Here is a 21,721-nt window from a genome sequence, read left to right as displayed (position 1 = left end):
AGAAAATAAAATGAGTTCTGTTTCAAATTACATGAGAGTTGTTTAAGAATCAACTGCTTTTTATCCTCTGCTTATACTTATAAACCATCACCAAAGATTAAACAATTTTCTTTTAAAAGTTTAGTATAATATTTGAAAATACTCAAAATCAACTAAAATATCGGCTTTATTTGTTTTTGTATTTTTTTTCCTATCTGAAAAAGAGTCAAAAACATTCAGGATATATTTTTTAAAAACACAAAATTCAATTTATTCTTTTTATTTACCAACATTATTTCTATATTTTTCTCACTAGCTACCAAAAAGGAAAAAAAATTGAAAATATAACCAAACAGAGCTGAGGTACTTTTTTTTTTCCCCGATTTTCAAAATCAATTGAACCATCGAAATTCTGTATGATTATTTAAAAATGATATCATTTTTTTTCTGCACATTGTTCATATTTCGGACCAAAGTTTGGTAGTTGGGTAATAGTTAAATGAGCAGAAGAGAAAAGTTGGAAGATCATAGGGAAAGTCTACCCTGATTTTCACATGTTTGGACCGAGTGTTGAATTTTGAGGAGCAAAGGCAATGATGGGATCAAGAATGTCATCCAATCCCAAGTACTCCATGCCCATTCTTGGAGCGGGACCCATGCCCACCACTGCCGTCGCCTTCCGCCTTGGCGACGCCCTCCGCCGCCGTCTTCATCTGGGTTTCCTCCTCCGGTCCTCCCTCAAGGTAAAAAGAAAAGGACACTCTCTAGCGTAGAACAAGAATCCCTATTTATTGCTCGCTCAATTATTTGTACTTGAATAATGATGAAGTAACTGTACTTGTTTGGGGATAAGCTGCCTGCTTTGAATCATCCCTTTTCGTATTTTCATAGTCTTAAACCTTCTTTCAAGAAATCAGGATGAAAGCTTGCAAGAATTTCATGGTTTAATGATGTTAGAAACTATAGAAAATTTGTGGATAGGGCAAAGTGAACTGGGCTTATGAAGAGGAATTATGGCAGCTTTCCCAGTGCCTTTGACAATCTTAGACAAGAAAGAATCTCTCTCTAGTGTGGCAGAGCAAAATGAAGGAACTATTACTAAGAAACTACTGGAAATTTGATGTTTGCCTGTTTGAGATTGATTGTTTTATTTGTAAACAAAGATGTTTTCTTGTCTTCCTTTTCTTTTTCCGAACAAACCGGCAACCGTTGTAGGCTCATCCTTGGCTGCTATAGGAGATTTTGGTTTTACATTTTGTGGGCATTTATAATGTCTTCGAGTTTGATTGCTCTTGTGCATGTTCACAACAGTGATTGAAGAAAATCATGCAATGAAATGGTATTTTGAACTTCTACCCAGAAGTAAATCTTCTACTGGTTGTGATGTGGGAAGAAGTGGAATCAATCGACATTAATAGAGTATTGAAACCCTGTGATTTAAACCTGGGAAATAAGTCCGTTTTTCATCTTACACCAGCAAGGGCTTACAAGAAACTGTGGCATTATTAGTCAAGCATTTCATCATGTGAATCACTCATCTTGTCTAGGCTAGTTAACCATGTTTTCAAACAAATCTTCACTGCTGTCATGCTTTTTGTACAGAGAGTTTCTCATCTTGGTGATGTGCTCCTGTTGAAGGATATTTGTCATGAAAGGGCACTTCAATTTACAGGTTTTAATTGTTTCCAATGGTCATACCATACTTTTTCTGCTACATTGATGAGCTTAAGTTTCTTCAATGGAAATGAAAGTAGAAGTGATTCTAAAGATTTTGGGAAGCCGCAGTCAAGGACGTCAAGAAGAGACTTCTTTGACGGAAGGCAATGGACCAATATCCTTCTTGCCGCTAATGTACTGTGAGTACCATTACCTGATACCTATACTATGTACCAAGCCTTATGTAACTTCAATATGTCATGCTACTTTTCTAAACATACTCAAAAAGATCACGCACAAATAAGTACTGGACAGAGAGATGAACAGTTGAAGAGCTACCAGTTAGTCTCCTTAATAATATTTGGTTTCATTAGTTCCCATAAAGCAGTGAAGATCTTTTATGAATTATATGCAGAATGTACATAGCACAATCTGTCTCAGACGGCAAGGTTTTATACTGGGGGGCCAAGGTCTGAACTTTTAGTTCTTATCGAGGTGCTAGATTATCACTTGCACGTAAAGGTTTTCTATGTTAAACTTGTTCCCATTCTATCTTTGCAGATTAATAGTCTCATTAGTGAAGGGCAGCTGTGGAGGCTAGCTACATCTTCCTTTCTGCATGCAAATATCGGGCATCTGCTGGTTCGATTTGAATTTTACCAATAAAAAGGAGTTGTTTTTTGTTTTTATTTAACATGTTAATTGAGAATTCTTTATGGTTTTTCAGGTTAATTGCTATTCTTTGAACTCAGTTGGTCCTGCCATTGAGAAAATATGTGGTCCTAGGAGATATCTAACAATATACATCACCTCTGCGATTGCAAGTAACGACTCACAACCCACTACAGTACATAATTCGAATTTTATGTCAAAAAGAGTCCATTTGTTTTGATCAAGTTCTTTGGTCACATCAGGTTCAGCAATGAGTTACTGGTTCTGCAGTGCACCAGCAGTTGGTGCATCAGGAGCTATTTTCGGATTGGTGATCTCTCAACCTTGAAAAAGCAGAGCATTTCTCGATGTCCTGACATTATTCAACTCTATTTTGAATCAAATTCAGTTTGAATTGTTGATTAAAGAAACTAATGACTTTAAAACCTAACATAGAGTCAGGATCAGGAAAATCTTGCTTTTTTCTTCACATCATTGAATTTTCAGCTTCTATACTTAAATGTGGCATGATCAGGTCGGGTCTTTTGCTATGTTTGTATTGAGGCACAGAGGCATGGTCAAAGGCACTGAGGGAGAATTGAAACATATAGCTCAAGTGATTGTTCTGAACATGGTATGCATCAGGCTTTTATCTCTGTCTGTGTATGGATTAGGGCAATGGCCTGAATCTTTTCCAACTTTACATTTGCTGGACATAAATAGCACACAAGTTCTGGTAATGAAAATGAACATCTCTCATGCAGACAATTGGGCTTCTATCTCAAGGCATTGACAACTGGGGACATGTAAGTTTACTGCGAACTCTTTGGTGATATCTGCAGTATGTGGGATTTCTCTCATTTTACTTGGAGCAAAAGCTGCCCCATTCACTGATGCAGAGACCCTACCTGTTTATTAATAACGATAAAGCCAAGTGAGGGTTCTAAATAATCTATGTGATTGTTTTCTTATTGTTCAAATTTTCCAGATTGGAGGGTTGATGGGTGGAGCTGCAGCTTCTTGGCTTCTTGGTCCTGCATGGGAGGTTGAGTCTGTCTCCCGTGATGGGAGAAGAATTTTTACAGACAGGGCGCCAATATTTTCTCTCATAAGAAGACATCCCAAGTAAAGCAATGCCCAACATGACATTTTACCTTGTTGTACATTTAGTCACCAGATAAAGAATATCCCTGCTCAGGGAACTGATGTGTCGCTACATTCATCTCATAAGAAATTAGTGCAAAATTAATGTTCATGCATGCCACTTCTTTTATTAGACTTGAAATGGAACATGTATTCTGACTTCCCAATGTGGTTCTTCATGGACGACTTAACAATTAGGTCGTATTTATCAATCCATTGGGCATCAACAACCCTCACAATCCACCAACAGTTACATATATTCAGATCTGATTGAAACATAATTTGGCAATGACTTAAACAGTAAAACCTTGGAGATAGGTTAGGCTTGGAGCATATCAAAGATGATTAATTTCTTTACTTGATATATAAATTCCTAATCTGTTTTGTTAACATCAGTAGATCTAGTCACCTTTGGCTTCTCCCCCTTGCAGATGTTCAGAAAGAACCCCTACATTTTACAGTTATGTTCTTTCAGAAACCTGCAAGGAAGAAAGCGCATTCACTTTGGATAGTAAGTTATGATGGGGAGTCGTTCCCTTGGGAAACAAACATCCCACACGATACTATAAGATATTAACTGTCATCCGTCCTTTTGCTTTTCACCTCCAACTCTCCTACTCCTTGTGGACTTCTGGGCTTATCAACCCACTTCAGTCTCCACCAGCAAAACTGTTAAGCAGATATATAATACGTCCAAATAACTAATTTCGGCTGGCATGCAGGTGTCAGCTAGGATATCCAGAATAAAAGAAGAAATGTAAGGAGTCCAATTATCCACTGAATCTTCCAAGTGCCTGCTAGAAAAGTTGCAAATATACAATATGTTAGGCGCTAATGAAGCACAACCAATGTATTGTAAATCACTCAAATGTATGCACTAATATAACCTCAGGGAGAGAACAATGTGTGAAGAACCTTAATACACAAACAAGTACCACTTTGTTGACCCCAAGTACTTCCCCCAACTAAAAAAACCAGTGATTACCAACGTTTGCCGCCAACCAAGACAGATTCCCAATGAGTAGGGGAGAAACAATACAGTATGAGTGAACAAACATAGCATTAGTATGAGTGAACAAACATAGCATTAGTATGAGTGAACAAACATAGCATTAAGAAGGATTGGGAACTGTAGAGAAGCAAGGATTGGCAGGGGGTGGAGGTTGTTGATGCATAAACATCTAAACCTGCTACTACATATATATTTGCTATAATCTCTTCCAGAATTTGAGGGAGTTAGTCAAATAGCGGGTGTGGCCAGCATTGCAAAATTGTGGCCAATAAAGAAGTTTTACTATACAGAAGAATCATAATGACCAGCTAATTCATAATTTCAACTATTACTATTAGAAGACGGGAGGATTCAGTAATTTCTCCATTTCCAGCTAGATGCTCAGAAAAAATATTTAATTGCACGAGTAGTCCTTGCCTTAATCCTCAGCATCCAGACATGTTTTCTTCCAACCATTCTTTTGTCTCACTCTCAAACTGCAACTCCCATCTTCCAACCAATTATTTCAAAACATTTTTTTCTCTTTCCAGAAAGCAACCCGACAAGCTACATTGTCTTATGAGAAGATAAAAGACAGCAAATGCCTGTTTTCTAATGTAAAACTTCAAATTTCGCAAGACAACACATATATTATCTTTTCAAAAGCAGATTATCCTCATTGTTCAATACTGGTTTTCTAGTAGCAGCTACCAATCCCATCACTTATTGGGATGGAGTTCCATATACAAGGGCACCCCAAAATTAGTCTATGTCAATGCCACTGACAAACCAATTTTTACTTTTTTCACCATGCTCTACCTGGAAATAAGAAAGTCAAGATACTAGAGTCGGCCAATTATTATAATGTGTTGATTATAGTAGTAGTATTAGTGAACAACATAAGGAAACTATGAATCATCTATATCGACTTTGCAATATCTAGGCTGAGGGGCAAAATAGATCTTTTGCAGCACTAACTTACATGAGCAGGCAGATGCAAAAGATGATGAAACATGCAGTGGAGACACCAAAGCTTTCCCACTCCTTCCATCTGGACCTGGAGCACCATATGCAACACCAGGCAATGGAGAATGACTTGGTGACATCCGAGGTGTTGAAACTGCACCTGGGGATTCAATGGAGGCATAAGGTGATAAATTGGGAGACATTTGGTGGGGATGAGGAGTTGGAGAAGGACTCAGTGGATCAGTAGAACCACAATGTGGACTGCCCAAAGCTACTGAGGGTGCAGGAGCATCAGAAATTGGAGATAGAGAATGGTAACCGAGATTCTGTGGACTGGGTGCAGAATGAGGGCTCGCACCAGATGGTTCAGAAGTATAACAGTTAGAACAAGGTGGTAGCGAATGATGAGTGTTAGGTGAAAAGGCAGGAGAATAAGATGGAGTCATGGATGGACCAGTATCAAAAAATGGAGATGGAGATGGAGAAGGAGATGGTGTTGGGGCATGAAGTGAATGATTTAGAAACGAAGACAAGCTAATTTCTTTAACTTTTCCAAAAACAGAATGATCAAGGCCAAGATTTTCTGCAGGAGACCCAGTAATTACTTGAGCTAGCTGTCTCAATCTCTCTGGCAGTAGAGTTCCCAGATCAGATGCAACAGAAGCTTCAACTGTAACAGGAGGATCTATTGTTGAGCCATGCTTGTTTGTTACCTGTACATATACCACCTGTAGAAGAGAGAGAAGACGGGGGAAAAAAAAAATCAAAAGATCTTACCTGGTGAAATGTAAATGGATTATTCAAATTGCTGAATTAAAAGTTCCAAAAGTAGAATAAGAAAAGGTTATGGAACAATACAGTGAAAGAAGGTACATTTAATAACCATGAGGAATAGCAAATTTGATAGATTCAGGTAGTATGCCACTACTAATAGAACATACCAGTCAGTATGTATCCAACCCGACATGCAGGTAACTAATCTACTTTTTATTTGGGGGAGACTTTCTGAAAGAACCAGCTAAGTGTGTTAATGTAGCAATTCTAAGTAATATCAAGCCCACGGAAGGTTGTTTTAGAGGATGAAGCAGGGTTGAAATATTAACATCTCATGTAAAACCACATAAGAAACTCGTCTAATAACTTCCAGCACTCCAGGTAATTGAGAAATTTCAAGAAAAATCAGCCACTTCTACTATCTGACTTTAATAAGAGGCCAAATAGAAATTAAGTTACCTCATTGGGCATCAGATTCAATCCCAATTTTAGTTGTTTCTTCAAATCCAGAAGATTTTCCTTTATATCATAAATTGAGCTATTGAGAGTGAAATTGAAAAGGGGCTGAGGTATGAAAGCAACTCGTTCCGGTATTATGGTAACCCCACCAGGAAATTTCAGAATCTCAAATGAAGAGGGCTCTCCAAAAATCGGGAATGTCAATGTCAAATTGTATTGCTGAAGAAACAGATCTATCAAGGATGACTTCAACAGACTCAAGGCCACTGGAGTGATTGTACTATTGATGAGATCAGGATGGAAGCCAAACACCACATCTGTCCAGTTCGATATGCTGGTATGGTTAGATAAGCGTGCCTGGTGCATGGACAGAACAGCAATCTGTGGAAAAACAAGTTACTGCTAAATCATTCTTCTTTCTCAATCGATGACGGGAAATGCAAATACTGTATAGAGTGTAAACTTGAAGCAAACCTTCAAGGAAGGGGCGCCTATCTCGTCATTGATATCATATTCTAGTCTCGCAGTGTATGGTACAAGCTTGGAAACTGGTTTTTGAAGCTTAAAGTATGCTTGAACAGTGGCTGAAATAAGAACCAGATTAATCACTCAGAAGGAAATCATGATAGTAAACAAGAACACTTGAAAGCTATATACTACTATTTCATTTCTATCTATTTCTTCCTTTTGCGGCCTTTGAGAATTGAAACACATAAATTCTCTTAATGATTTAAGAAAACCATCATAATAGATATATACGGAATACATAATACTACAGAACATTCAGTGCACAAATAGTTCAACTCATTACTACATATTTAATCAACCCATATTCCCCACAATTGAGCACATCCAAGAATAAGCGGAAAGAAAATGTTGTCACATGATGAGGCCAGAACTACTTCATTAACAAGCTGAAATACTAATTCAAGCAAACCTTAAAAGAAGAATAGCTAAATTTAGTAATCAAATTACATCATCTATATTTAGTATTTTCAATCAACACTAACATGCTTCTACTTCATTCACTTATAAGTAGACAAATTAACATCCATCACAACAATAACAAGGAATAATGGATAACAAAAGAGATGAAATTCCCGGAAGATGCATGCATCACTAATAATGCATTAATCCGGGCACCAGAATCCTCAAGCAAGAGAGACCCTAGTTCTGTCCAGTAATTGCAAGGATCAGTTCAGCATTTGTCTAAGATTATTTCTCATACTGCTCAAGGTAAAAGAGATACTTTGGTGAAATGTTACTTCATACAAAGAAAAGTAAATTCATAACAAGCAGTCCCCTAAATTTCATACTGTCTAAACCAAATAAATGAAAAGGCTACAGCTTATGTTCCAATTAGCCGGAATTCATAATCAGACACTGTATCCAAGGAACATGTCTCCCATCTCAGAAAGAACAAGAAGAAACAACTCCCCTCAATTTGTTTTCGAAGAGGCAACAGGAACATTAGATCTTACACAGGGTACTGGCACACAGGTTCAGAACTGCATCCGTTATAGAACATATCTACCACTGTACCAATTTGTTCAAACTGCATCAAGAATGAGTTTAAATCATTGCTATCTCTTACTATTCCAAGAAAACAAACCAGTAGCTTCCGTATTTTGCTTTAACAAAGGAATAAATTATAATAAGTTGAAGCATGACCTCATAGCAAAATTATGCACTAGATTAGTTTTAAATGGTTATGAGGTTGCTCAACAATAAAACCTACCAAAGGAAAACTTATTTTTTAAACCTTAACAAGCCACCTTGACGCTTCAACTTATTACAATATAAAAACCACCCAAAAAAATATTGTAAACTAGGGCGATTAGATTATCCAGAGCATTCATTTTCTTATATTGTGTCAAAAATAACTTTGAATCCAAACGCCATAACAAAACCGGCTGATGACCAAGGGGAAATCAACAAAAATTAGTGACACCCACATGAACACCAAAACTTAGAGAGAATAACAAAAGGCAAGAATATGTCAAAGTAATGATAACTTCGGTTTCTGGTAATACCCCAAAATACTAAGTATCAAACACAAATTCAATAAAACCACGACAGAAACCCTAATTTCACAGCTCCCAAGTCACAAACTCACAGCAGCAAAGGAAAACTGGATAAATAAAAAATAAATAAAAGAAAAGCACAAACACAAACAAAAATTTACCACTGCGCTTGATGGAGTCTTTAGCATCAAACCCAGCTTCCCTGTATCGAATAGGAAGAACCCAGAAAAGTGCGGAAAGAAAAGCGACGACACTGAACATCAAAACAACAACGCATTTAACGCTGAAGAGCCTGCAAACACCCACCGAACATCTCCGGCAGAGGAAGGTTCCAGAAGCACTACTGCCATTAGAGTGCTGCACAACTGGCAGTCGCTGGTTATCGGCCTTCCCCATATCCGCCACAGCATCGGTTCCGAACAATTCTCTTTCACAGTCTCACGATTCCCTCACTGTAAATTGTATGTATAGATGCATGTAACGGGAGAGAGATGGGTTCCCTCTCTCTCTCTCTCTCTCTAAAGGGTGTGGAGACAACTGTGGGTAGCTATGGACAAGTGTGCTGGGTGAACAAATGCTCTGTACGCGCATAAACACGCACTCAAAGAATGCAAATTCCCTTTTCTTTTTTCTTTTTTTATGATGATGATGAGAACCAAATGCCTATGTGCCTCTATTTTTTAATTTCATTTATTGCTACTCTTAATTAATTTAATTCATCTCCAATTACAAGTCAAATATATGGACTATTTTGCAAGTTAGATTTGCTCAATTTCTAATTTTCCAATTTATTTAGATTCATTTTCAAGATATATCTCATCCACACCTCTAAAATTATATTTAATTATATAAACATTTCCTACAATTTGTAAAATCATACGTCCACCGTATGAGGTGGTGTTTGTAGAATATAACTCAATCTTAAGGATATTTATATAAAAGTTCGTCATAAAATAGGTGTATAATTTTAATTACAGCTACAATATTAATAAGTATATTGGTATTTTTCAGAAAATTTTTGGGGTGTTTTTGTAATTAAATGTAACTTTTGGGTTACATTTGATAAATTTTAAATTCTTTTAATGTAACATAATTTAAAACAAGAAACGCAAATAATTGAATATTTTTCTAATATGGACTCAAAAACCAAAATGCAGATTGTTTCTTGTTAGGTATTTCAAACTCTTATTCTCAAATCCATCAATTCAAATACAACAAGCGGCAAAAAGAAAGAAAAGGTCAAGGGGAAAAGTGCAAATCTTTAAAAGTATGGGGGAGTGAGAGCAATTTACATAAAATATAGAGGCATAAATGTGGATATAGAAACAAGTAGGCACAATAGTTTAGTTTTTGATAGGAGGGAAGGGGGTTAGATAGCAATAAAATAATAATGATTTTGGGTACCCAACGTTGAGGCGAAGCAAAGGTGAAAAGAAAGGTGATAAAAGTAAGGTCTACATAGAATGGAATAATACGTTGAAAGTGATTATACAAAAGTTATTAAACATTTCTCACCTTTCACTAATTCAAAAATTAAATACGCCCACATAAAAGTCAATAAATTTTAGTTTGAATTAGGTCTGATCAACTCGCGGATTATAATTTATATAATGCGCCAAAGTATAAAGTTGCAAATTTTTTAATTTGAATTAGGTTCGATCGATTATAAAATTAAATTTTTATTTGGTTCTATTTTTAGGCGCTTTTTTATTAAAAAAAATAAAAAATATAGAGATAAATATATATGTGGTGTGATTTTTAGATTATATTAATATAAAATAAATTAATACACACTGTCTCTTGCATTGAAAATTATAAATAAATACAATTTATAAGTAAATCTTATAAAAATGAGCCGATGTCTGTTTTTACAGTAATTTTTTATTTTTTCGAAAGAAAAGTTTTGGGTTTTTTTCGAATTGAAATAATTTATGAATTTGATGGGATTATATATATATATAGAGAGAGAGATGCATTATATGGTATAAAACATTAGATTTATCCAAAAAATTAGTCATATTAAAATTTATTACATGACGAGTGTATTAAAATTTAAATTACTACAATTTAATTTAATTAATAAGAAGTAATTTAATGATGGTAAGAATCATCTATCATTTTATAATTATTCATAATATGATTGGATAATCCATTTTTATGATACTTAGAGATTACTCAATGTTGTGATTTGGGCATCTTGATTACTATTTATTATTATCACTAACAATGACAATGAGTCCACTAATCTTGTACATGAAGAAAGAAAAAAAACCAAAAATAAATAAGTTGACTACTATCATTCATCCACGTGGCAGTGTTTTTTTTTTTTGGGTTTAGTGGTATGGTTAGTGAATTAAGCAAATATTAGCCAATTAAATCCAGTTATAGTGCAAGCACAATTATTTATTTGATAATAGTTAGCTTATTCTAGTGCATGTCAACACCACCTACGAGGTTCGATTTTATTTAAATTTGTATATGTATGAAATTAGATAATATTTTATAAGGTTTACTACTAAAGTTTTTAATCTGGGTTTTTCTCTGATTGCATCTGTAAGGAGCCTCTTCTTCCCTCGACATCTTTTCGACTACCTTACAAATGGCAACATCCCTGATGCCATTGTCAGCCAAATGGTTTTCGAGTTCTGGCCTTGTGTCGTGTCTGTCTATAGCAGGACCCTACTTGAAGAATCTAGAGCTCCGAATGGATGACATAATCGAGCACCAGAATTCCACTGATATCCCCTCCAAGTTGGATTGTCTTAGGGCTGCTCGGAATTTGGAGTCCCTAATACTCTGGGGTGTGTTGATGATCCAATCACCGGAATGGGATGTCTTCTACAGGCTCAAGAATCTTGAAATAGTTGGTGCCAGTTTGAAGAGTTGGCAATTTCTGAGGCTCTTCGTGCTTGTCCTAATTGACCCACTTTTTGCTTCTTGGTTGTGAAGGGCTGAGGTCCATTTTAATAGAGAACCCTCATATTTGGCAGTGTAAGCTTGAACTTTTTGGAGCTGGCAACTGTTCGCTTATGGTAAGTCGTTGAAGCTCGAATCACTTGAACTACAAAGTTGTAGTTTCATCAGGGTTTTGGAAACTCAGTGCTTGAAAAACCTCTCCTTTTGCCAACCATGCAGGTACCTACAATGGCTCCTGATAGTCTTACATTCAGATTCCTGTTCGTTATAGTATGTTGTCCAGTATTGTCTGATAATGGGACAAGTTCATATCGTGGACTTTGGGAAACTTGTGGCATTGGAGACATTGTCCATTCGGGGAGTGCAGTGATGCTGGGATGCTATAGGCAAAATTGTTCAAATGGTTAGTGAGGTTAAGCACCTATACATGAAGGTGGAATTCACTGGGGAGACTGATAACCTGCAACCCTTTCCAGAGATTGATTTTGTAGACTTCTTTAACAGCCATCCCAAGCTGGAAACTTTTGAGATTCATGGTGCCATGTTCGCTGCTCTTTGTAAAATGAACAGCCTGAAAAATGTTAAGTCATTCAGTAACGCAATTCCAGTGTGTTAATCTTTGGTGGAACTTTATCTCAATAGTGCTAACTGGATTCTTGATAAGGTAGAGATGTTGCTGGTATTGCAGGTTGACTCTGGGTTTATGATTCCCCCACCTTGAAAAGGTTGTCGTCACAGTACGATCACCACGGAATGCTGAACAAAAAATGAGCATGCTGGATTCATTGGTAAAGTATGCAAGGAATTTAAATGAATTTCTTTGAGGCGCCATAGAAGCGCTGATGATTTCTTTGAGGATATTAGCAGATTTGGAAGCATGAATTGGGAGATTGTTTCAATTGAATAGGAATTGTTCGCTCAGCATTTCCTTTTCTGTTGGGATACATCATTTCTCGGGTTCTAATTGTTGATAGATTTAGTTGTGGATAACCTTTTCTTACAATAGATATTGTTAAGAATTCTGGTATCCTGATCTTCGAGTACAGAATGGTTCAGTTGAATGGCAAATATGGCAGTTAAAATAGCTCAGATGTATTTAACACACACACAGACACAGAGAGAGCATCACATCCTATTGCATTAACTCTTAATAATTTAAAGAAAACAGGAAATGTTTCTCTCATTATCTCAAACAGTAAAAGTGTGTGTAAAAAATTCATCCTGGTGAATGAGAATATATTCAAGAGGCAAAAAGTCCTAAGATTTAAGCTGGCGTCACAAAATACAAGTAAATCGAACAAATCTAGATTAGCTTTTTCTTTTGGAAATATCGCTTTAAGTGCCATATCTGGGCAATAGAAACCAGAATGCATACTCCCAATGACATGATACTGAACCAAGCCACCCGAGCATTTGTTTTTTCGCTCACAGTTCTCATCTCAGCTTCTCTGAGAGGACAAATTTACAAGGAATTGGAATGTTGAAGCAATAATAATACGCAGCATAATAATTATAAAGAACTTAATTCAAACAAAAAGAAAGTAGGAACTTTTACCTGCTTTTAAGATACAAAAGATTTTCATGGATGGCCTCCACTGCTCCTTCAAGCTTTCTTAGCTCAAACTCAACACCCTACCAGAGGTACTAAATGAGTAAAACATTCTAAACTAAACCTCATGAGCTAATCTCAATTTCAAGTTCCAAATGTCTCTTAATTATCTCCAAACTACTATGATTATTTGCCACCATCAGAAACTGATGATGTCGAAAGCATCTTATAATGCTAAGCATGCAAAACTCAGGTGAAATGGCAGGCATCTGAGTACAAAGATAAGCTGAAAAGGAATCTTATGCATGTAGCATCTAACATCCTCCAACTACCAAAAAAAATTGGCATCTAAGACTCTTAAGAACAAAGGTAAGCTAAAAGGAATCTTATGCGTGTATCATCTAACTGCCTCCAACTACCAACAAAAAGTTGGTTTTTTCCAGAAGGAGGTAATAAATAAGTTTGCAAGTGAGAATAGCATTTCTGTATAAGCTTAATGGTTTCACCTCAAGTTTCTCCTTTCTAGCAACTGATTCCCAATCCTTTGCTGCAATGCCTGTCTTCCAATCAATGTTAACGCTTATCTCTGCATTTCCTGTTTTCTGGCCATCAACCCAGAAGCAAGCCAGATAATTTCCACCCTCGGTAGTTGTAAATGCAAATTGACCGTGTGTGACATTTTGCTGATTATGGAGAGTATTGCCATATGGCGAAGTGACCTACAGCAGAACCAAAAGAGTCACATTAAGAAAAACAGAGTGCAAGAAAGATAGAAACCCATGCTAATCATGCATCACGGCTCAATGTGCTTGTTTCCCTCGTAATCGTGCATCATAAATTCATAATGACTAATGTATTGATTAATTAGTTTCCTTCTAAATTCTTGTAAGTTAGTTGTCTTTTCCCATATAAAATTATTATATTGCTTCTCGATTATGTGTCAACTATTTATAAAATGGCCTTCGGTATACCATGCTTTTGGAATGTTTGCGAGAGCTTTAGAAAAGCATTTTTTAGTTCCTTGCTCCCAAAAATCACTTTGAAGTGTTTGGTATACCAACTTCTGCTTCTGAAACGGCTAAAACAAAAAAAGCCAGGGTGCTTCTAGCTGCTTTAGTTTTTTTGTAAATAAATCCAACTTTATTTTGCTACTATACTCTTATTATAATAATCTTAATTCAACTTTAGCGTTTTTAATTTATTTTTAGAATTGTATATTTAAAGTTGATATTGGAGTTTGCATATAATTTGAATAATTTAATAATAATTAATTTTACACTTTTACATATATAATATTTTAAATTTTTTATATTTTATTTGCTATGTCATCTAATTATATTATTTTGTTCACATATTATTATTTAATAGTTAAAGTTTAATTATTGTGTATGAATCAACAATTATATTACTTAGTGGGAGCATTATTAAATTAAACATATACTTTTTAATATTTAAAAAATATATATATGAAATATACTAATCGAAATAAAATTTATCTTTTTTATGCGAAAATAATTATTATTGACAAACAACAAGTGAAATAATAAGCAAAAAATAGTATCTTTTTAACACTTTAGGAAAAACGGTTTTAATGAATTAAATTTATTTTAGAAGTGATTTTTCTACAAACACTATCCAATTTAACTACTTTTTTTTACAAACAATATCCACTTTTAATTCTACTATAACTTTTAACTTTCTCTACAAAAATCATTTCTCTAAAAGTAGAGTTTTTGCAAACACTCCCTTTCTCTTGTTGAGCAAATTCAAATTGTGAAATGGATTTTCTGGAAGTCGAACAACAAGCAACAGGCTCTTCTATGATTTTCTGATTCTTCTCTTACAGATCGTCAGCTGTTCTGCCAAATACTCTGCCCTCCAATAGCAGCTGCATCCTTCACTAATTTATTCTAGTCTTGCTTATTTGCTGGTTTCCTTAAATCGATATAAATACACTGAACTGTCAAAGTAGGTGCTCAAGTGTATGTGAAAACTGAGTTTATTTTCTCTGACGCCTTAAACTTTATTCATTCATAACATAAATTTTCTTAAAACCGTTTGTTCTCTCAGTATAAGCTGCAAATTATATAACAATTTACACTCACTTTGACAAGGCGTGTTCCTTGCCTTGCACTTCCCCAAATGTTTTTTGGTGCCTCAGTGCATACGGCACATTTTACTAGCAAAGAAGAAAGCAAACTTCACCTTTCACTCAGCAAAAGCAAAACTATCATGTTCCAAACTTATCTCAAGTGCCAATACACTAGTTTTAACGCATAGTACACGTTTGAATTGCTGGAATACAATGGAACTAAAGATAATCATAGAAGAGTATACCGACTATATGCAACTAAGAACATTTCACAGGCAACGGAAATCAGCACAAGTCCACTAGAAGGAAAAAGTGGATTGAGAAACATAGCTACAGATTATTTGACAAAGAAAAATATTCAACTTAAGTGATGTGTTCCTGTTCTGAATCACATGCAGTCAGAAAGCAAACCATATTACAGATCATTAATCCCATCCCTCTTAGATATTCATTTAATAAGGGGATTTTTTACCACCCTCATATCCTTCGTTCTCCGTTTAAACATTGTCGTTTCCTTTCCCACGAGTTCAACAACAACCCTTCTCACCAAGTGCTTAAACTCACGCATGATACCCCTGAAAAATGTAAAATTGTTGATAGTCTTGACTGCTTCACCTTCCACAATTGGAGCCCAAATAGAAAGCCCTTTCAACTATCCTCTCAATACCCAAAATGGACCCAAGCTAGTAACTTAAATTTATTTTTCACTTTTGAATTTTGATCCACCTTAGTCCCCGAATCAGCCTCACATGCACCATAAACAACTTTCCCAAAACGAATTACACTGCCTTTATACCAAGAAACAGACTAATTGGAATATACAGATGTACGAAGAAAATATGAGGTCGCAACAGTCCGAAAAGTTCCAGAAGAACCCTAACCTTTGCGGAAATGGTGGGGATGGGATGGGCATGGTCATCAGAAATGACGACGTAATCCGCCAACACGACGACGTTGTTCTGGATTTCCTCGGATACGCACTTGGTCCCACTCGCCGGCAAACTCAACCACACGGCCTGGCACCCCTGTAGAACACACAATAATACTAAAAGCAGCACATCGCTCACGTTAGCACCAGCCCCCATCATTACCTCTCTCCAAAGTCTGTCCTGAAGATCTCGAAGAATGGAATCTCTATTCTCCAGCAGGCGTATCGGATCGGAAAACGAAGCTCTCGCACTGTTTCGGATCCGGGTCGTGGTTCGGACTTTTGCTGTATTTTATTACATACACAGAGTCAGAATACTGTACAGATCACGGATGTGTTAACATCGGGGAAATAACCCGGTATTTATATTTGGACTGTGGGAACGGATACGGGTCTGCCGGCTGAATCCTTTTTGGGCCACTTCAACGGCCTATTTTTATATGGGCCCACAATAATATATGGGTTGTCACTCTAATTACGGAATGGACTTTCTTATTTTTTAGAAACAAATTTAAGTTAAAAAAATAAATCAATCTAGTAAATACTCCATTCAAATTAATTGGTATTATTTTTTGTGAACTTAATTTATTAAACTTGACAATAAAAGTTCAATCAAAAAAAAAATATTTGTTCGATCAGCTTTCAGCTTCGGTTTGAATTTGATTCGATTAGTGCAAAAGTAATATAACATATTTAAAAATTATTATTAAATTTAATAATTCGTTTGAACTTGATTAGATTAATAATCAAATTAAATTCATACATAATTTATTAAATTCAATAATAATTTAAATAAATTATATATTCGGCTCAATTCAAATAATTTACAACCCTAGACAAATTGGATTAATATAATTTTGGCATTTTGGGAAAAAGAAATAGTATATCATGATATAAAATCGATGCAGTTTAATTTCAACGGTCATAAGTCTTGGGGGTGGGGGGGTTTGCATCAGTGATCGGACCATATGTTCATATAATATATATATATATATATATATTATTTGTAAAAATTAAGAAAGTAAAGCTGCACTTCAATAAAGACAGCATATGTGCTTTGACAAATCTGTCACCGTTGGTCCCACTCCCCCCACTACCTAGATTCCTAACCATGATCTTCATAACACCCACCCAATCTTTCTTTCTTTTTTCTTTTTTTTTTTTACCCAACTCCTTACAAGAAAATGCTGAAAAAAGGTTATACGACAAATGAATTACAATTTTATATAAATAAAATATATAGGTCTCGTAAGTTCATAATCATTAAGTGGAAGTTTAAATATCGAAGATATGGGTGTTTGTTTGCTTTTTTTAGTAGTTTATTGTTTATTTGTTTGATTGAAATTGTTGATTGAATGTTTTTGTTAGAAATAGGTCTGAAATAAGTATATTGCATCATTCCCACAAAAAGTGTCGAATTATATGTCTATGGTACCATCATTCCCACAAACAATGCTAGATCATGCCTTGTGCGACGTGCAATATCCTCAAACCTCATGCCTCTAGATATTGTTTGTTTTTATTAGAATTTTAAGGATTTTTCTAAAAATAAAGTCGTGTCATTAGAGATAGGAGACTGTAAAACTTATAGATTGTATCGTCGATTATGCGATGACATGGTATATGAACTTTGTCGTGAACAAATGTCAAATTAAAAAGATAAGGGATAATTATATTGTTCTCTCCTAATGTTTGATGTAATTACTCATTGTCTCATAATTATTTGAAAAATTATATCAAGTACCCATGACGTTTATTTTTGTCTAATAATTAAATTTTCACATTAATTAAAATTTATCGAATTTGTTGATATTAATAAAAAATAAATAGATGAAAAGCCGTGTTCACCCCCGTTGCTTATTGCAGGTCAAATAATTTTTTCTGACCAAATTACGTCTGATGTAGTGAGGATGTACATCTTCACCCTGATATGGGTAGCTTTGTCAGAAATAATTCATTTGACTTGTAATAAACCAATTGTGTGTAAATATGTGTTTTAGTTTAGATTTTTTTTTAATAATAATAGCAAATTCAATTTAGATAAAAATAAACATAAAAAAATATTATATGTAATTTTTGAAATTTAGGAGAACACATTATAATTCTATAAATAAAAGAAAACACGTCAACAAAATTCCCAACGGTTAGCCCTCCTAAAGTTTCAACTTTTACATTTACTTAAAAAAGAGTAGCACTTTTTCACTTTTACTTTAATCTAAAACAAGATATAAGTAGCAATAAATAAAGAAATAAAATAAAGCAAAGCATTAGGAACAACGTCGCTTTATATGATCCTCTCACAGTCCCACCCTTAGTTCTTACAACTGAAGCGAAAATGGAAGCTCTCTTCTCCGAATTCACACTCCTCTCCGACCAAGCCCTCCGCGACAAGAACTTCGATCCCTCCACCATCGAAGACCTCATGAAACTCTTCGAGGTCGAGGCCTACAAGGCCTGGGCCAATCTCGAGCTCGAGACCGACAACGAGGTCCAGAAAGCCCACGACTACATGCGAGACTCCGAGGAGTACCTGGACTCCGTCATGGACAGCGCCATGGCGGAGTTCCGCCGCTTCGAGGAGGAGATGGACAGGGTTTCCACGGCGGAGCACGACGGTCTGGTCGGCGCCGCCGAGAAAGCGCGGAAGATGGGGAAGAATCTGGAGAAAGCCGCGACGTTTGCTTCGAAGAAGTATATTGAAGCTGCCGTCAATTCTGCTACTGCTTCGATGAGATCTGCCGTCAGGGCGATCTCCTCCAATTCTAACAAGGTTCATCCTTCGTAGATTTCAGGAACCCTTTGTTTGGTTTAACGTTGTTGATCGTGTAATTGATGTCGTAATTGTTGTTTTCTGAATCAATCCGTATGGAATTATATATAATTCAGGGTTTCCAGATTTATGCTGAGCGAGCACTAAAAGAAACTATAAAATTCATAACGATTTTTGGTAGCCGCTAGATCTTGATTATACATATCGTTCTGGATAGTGATTTTGGTAGTGTATGACGGGATAATTCTTGCACCCGATCTACCAGATTAGGAAAACATAATTATTCGTATTTATTTTGGTAATTTTATCTTATAAATTTTAAATTTTCACATTTTTTCAGCCATTTAAGCAAATTTTGGATAAATTTATTTTTAATGTACTGTAAGATAAAATTACTAAAATACATTCATACACAATTAAAATTGGCACAGCTTAGCTTAGCGATCTTGGATTCATCTTTATTTTTAATTAAGCGTAAAATTTTGTTTTTACTTTACAACTCTTATTTGCAATGCAGTCCTATTCAATTTTTTTTAATTATAAACTGATACCGCATTTTAGCTTATTATTTAAATATGTATGTTATTTGTAAATATTTTAAATAAATCGTTATTTGTGTAGATTTTGTAAATATAAATCCATAAAGTAAAATACGAACAAAATATATTTAAATTTGTAATAATAGATTTACATTAGGTCTCTCCGAGATTCTGTAATCCATGGAGAGAAAAAACAAACATTAAATGTTGTGATTGGATGGAAAGTTTTTTAGATAAAGTAAATTCAAAAATTTGAATTTTAGGGGAAAAAAGATATAATAATAATAATAAATTATTTAAATTATTTGTTTGGATTAATCATTTTTCAAAGAAAAAGGAAAGCATAGTGATTGAATATCCACGTGACATGTCCTTGGGACTTGTTTACATTGCAGTCGACATTAATATTTAATAAAAACTATTAAAATAATTATATCTTACTATTAAAATAATTATATTTTACTCAACAACATCTACTATTACAATAAACAATAATTCTTACTATGCATATACAACATTCCATACACATAATAAAATTCGAACTCATAACCTCTAACATGAGATCGCAAAAGATAGAAATACACTCTCGTCCATGATTTTCTTTGCATGTTACAGCTCGGACGCAAATTCATGTAGCCCTCGATTGTCCTCAATTGGCCCCCATTCACAATCAAGCCCATGTGGGTGGATGTGTGGTGGGAAAGAAAATTCCTATATATTGACTTTTGCCATTATATTCATTTATCACACTTATTATTCATTAAAGTAAAAAATATTTTGATTTATGCCACTTTTTTTATTTATTACCTACATTATTGAAGTAAACATCATATTACTTTTATTAATTTATTATATTTACAAAAAATTATTCGAATCCTACCAATCATTTATTCAAACTACCAAAAAATGAGAATTCGGAGTAGGTAGGGAAAGAGAGAATTTTTCAATAGAATATGTGACCTGATTATCTGTTTGTTGTATGTGAATATATATATATATATATATATATTTTATAATTACACTACCATCATCAGAACTCGAAAATACATTAAGAATATATGGACCATTTCTTTTTATATTCTCGTTGTATCTATATTAATATAAAAAAGAAAGATTCTTCACATTTCTTCATATATAACTAACTCACTCAACTTTCCATAATTTACATTAACTGATGATTTAGTTTTCTTTTTTTTTTTTCAATGTAATGTATTGATTTATATATTTTAGTTTTATTTATAATATATATTTTAAAATTTGAAAAATATTTATTATATTGATAGGGATATATCATAGCCACTTGAAGAAAGACATAAATAATTCTCCAACAACAATAGAATACCACTATAGCCCCAAGATCCTTGTCTTTCTATGTCGATTTTAGTCCGGACATATCTTTTCTATCTCGGGCCAGGTTGTTTGACCTTACCTGATCTGATGATCCGAGACCTAGACCATAGATCCTCTAACAACTCATGATTTGAGATGACACCAGGTGGTTCAGAAGGTGGGCACATCTAGTACTATAAATACCCTCATTTTATGACATTTATGGTAAGACATATTTATTACTCGCTACCTCATTTACTACTTGAGATCGTCATTTATCATCTCGAACTTAAGCTGTCTTAGGCATAGGAGGATTTTCGTCGGGGATCATTCCAACTTGCCTAACGTGCTTTCCTGTTTTCGAAGACCATTAAACATTCAGAATACTCATTACGAAACGCAAATCATCTAGCTGAAGGGAAATTGCATATTCAAGCCAGATCATATATGCAGATAAAAGAGACGTACTACAGTGGACTAGTTTTAGCATACACAAGCAAACTTGTGACTGCAATTTTTTTTAAATACAATACATTTATTTTCATGTATTTAAATTTCAAAAATAATTAAATACAAATCATAATTTTAAATAAAATTATATCCGATGAAAATAAAACGAGCAAGACCTTTAGACTTGCACTTATACATATCCATATAATTTGAATCCAATAATCTTTAATCGTCGAATTTCAACTTTATTATTTTAACAAAGCGTGTTGGACTCATCGTAAATTTTACTAGTTGGTGACTCATCCATCCAAAATTTTACTATTATCATTAATTATAATATATATAATTAAAATAATTAATTTACATAATTTTATTTATTATAGTTATTTTATAAAAATTATCATTCGTAAAAATTAGTTAAAAAAGTTGTGCATAAAATCTCAGTGAAATCAATTAATGGCACATATACGATAATAATATGTTATGACAAAACATAAATTATTGT

The 21,721-nt window shown here is 34.6% G+C and overlaps 4 protein-coding genes and 1 pseudogene across 6 annotated transcripts; 3 read left to right on the top strand and 2 right to left on the bottom strand.

The window, feature by feature from the left end:
• The first annotated feature begins 81 nt into the window (after positions 1–81).
• Positions 82–3,545, top strand: RBL10 (RHOMBOID-like protein 10). 2 transcript variants are annotated; one of them, XM_088884125.1, is made up of 9 exons: positions 82–722; positions 1,582–1,835; positions 2,051–2,105; positions 2,197–2,277; positions 2,363–2,459; positions 2,550–2,617; positions 2,822–2,920; positions 3,010–3,092; positions 3,275–3,545. In XM_088884125.1, the coding sequence occupies exons 1-9, from the start codon at positions 573–575 to the stop codon at positions 3,285–3,287; spliced, it is 900 nt and encodes a 299-aa protein (XP_088740251.1). In that variant the 5' UTR covers positions 82–572; the 3' UTR covers positions 3,288–3,545. The 2 variants fall into 2 exon arrangements, with proteins under 2 accessions (XP_088740251.1, XP_011087767.1); XM_011089465.3 differs by having other exon boundaries at positions 189–722; positions 3,051–3,092.
• A 217-nt stretch (positions 3,546–3,762) lies between these two features.
• On the bottom strand, positions 3,763–9,248 carry LOC105169152 (uncharacterized). 2 transcript variants are annotated; one of them, XM_011089467.3, is made up of 5 exons: positions 8,805–9,248; positions 7,094–7,203; positions 6,620–7,000; positions 5,403–6,114; positions 3,763–4,226 (listed from the first exon to the last, which is right to left on the bottom strand). In XM_011089467.3, exons 1-5 carry the CDS (start codon positions 9,037–9,039, stop codon positions 4,159–4,161), a joined length of 1,506 nt encoding a protein of 501 aa, XP_011087769.1. In that variant the 5' UTR covers positions 9,040–9,248; the 3' UTR covers positions 3,763–4,158. The 2 variants fall into 2 exon arrangements, with proteins under 2 accessions (XP_011087769.1, XP_020551743.1); XM_020696084.2 differs by having other exon boundaries at positions 3,763–4,223.
• Positions 9,249–10,940: 1,692 nt separating this feature from the next.
• Positions 10,941–12,641, top strand: LOC105169430 (F-box protein At1g10780 pseudogene; annotated as a pseudogene).
• Positions 12,642–12,713: 72 nt separating this feature from the next.
• Positions 12,714–16,470, bottom strand: LOC105169150 (transmembrane emp24 domain-containing protein p24delta3). Its single transcript, XM_011089464.3, has 4 exons — positions 16,082–16,470; positions 13,615–13,827; positions 13,115–13,191; positions 12,714–13,007 (listed from the first exon to the last, which is right to left on the bottom strand). The coding sequence occupies exons 1-4, from the start codon at positions 16,286–16,288 to the stop codon at positions 12,863–12,865; spliced, it is 642 nt and encodes a 213-aa protein (XP_011087766.1). The 5' UTR covers positions 16,289–16,470; the 3' UTR covers positions 12,714–12,862.
• Positions 16,471–18,380: 1,910 nt separating this feature from the next.
• Positions 18,381–19,028, top strand: MEE9 (maternal effect embryo arrest 9). The gene has a single exon (XM_011089462.3). It carries the CDS (start codon positions 18,464–18,466, stop codon positions 18,911–18,913), a length of 450 nt encoding a protein of 149 aa, XP_011087764.1. The 5' UTR covers positions 18,381–18,463; the 3' UTR covers positions 18,914–19,028.
• The last annotated feature ends 2,693 nt before the right edge of the window (positions 19,029–21,721 follow it).

This window comes from Sesamum indicum, linkage group LG8 (assembly GCF_026168435.1).
Source record: "Sesamum indicum cultivar Baizhima isolate 11 linkage group LG8, ASM2616843v1, whole genome shotgun sequence".
Lineage (NCBI taxonomy): Eukaryota > Viridiplantae > Streptophyta > Magnoliopsida > Lamiales > Pedaliaceae > Sesamum > Sesamum indicum.
Note: the sequence above shows the minus strand (reverse complement) of the source record. Positions and strands in the feature narration are given on the sequence as shown.

Excerpts from the sequence above, each read along its gene's own strand:
- RBL10 (XM_011089465.3), top strand. The coding sequence starts at position 573 with ATGATGGGATCAAGAATGTCATCCAATCCCAAGTACTCCATGCCCATT. Across the intron at positions 723-1,581 it reads TCCTCCGGTCCTCCCTCAAG|AGAGTTTCTCATCTTGGTGA; the intron begins GTAAAAAGAAAA and ends CTTTTTGTACAG. Across the intron at positions 2,460-2,549 it reads CATCACCTCTGCGATTGCAA|GTTCAGCAATGAGTTACTGG; the intron begins GTAACGACTCAC and ends TGGTCACATCAG.
- MEE9 (XM_011089462.3), top strand. The coding sequence starts at position 18,464 with ATGGAAGCTCTCTTCTCCGAATTCACACTCCTCTCCGACCAAGCCCTC.
- LOC105169152 (XM_011089467.3), bottom strand. The coding sequence starts at position 9,039 with ATGGGGAAGGCCGATAACCAGCGACTGCCAGTTGTGCAGCACTCTAAT. Across the intron at positions 7,204-8,804 it reads AGACTCCATCAAGCGCAGTG|CCACTGTTCAAGCATACTTT; the intron begins GTAAATTTTTGT and ends TTCTTATTTCAG. Across the intron at positions 6,115-6,619 it reads TGAATCTGATGCCCAATGAG|GTGGTATATGTACAGGTAAC; the intron begins GTAACTTAATTT and ends TCTCTTCTACAG.
- LOC105169150 (XM_011089464.3), bottom strand. The coding sequence starts at position 16,288 with ATGATGGGGGCTGGTGCTAACGTGAGCGATGTGCTGCTTTTAGTATTA. Across the intron at positions 13,828-16,081 it reads TCCCCACCATTTCCGCAAAG|GTCACTTCGCCATATGGCAA; the intron begins GTTAGGGTTCTT and ends GTTCTGCTGTAG. Across the intron at positions 13,008-13,114 it reads CTTTTGTATCTTAAAAGCAG|AGAAGCTGAGATGAGAACTG; the intron begins GTAAAAGTTCCT and ends TTGTCCTCTCAG.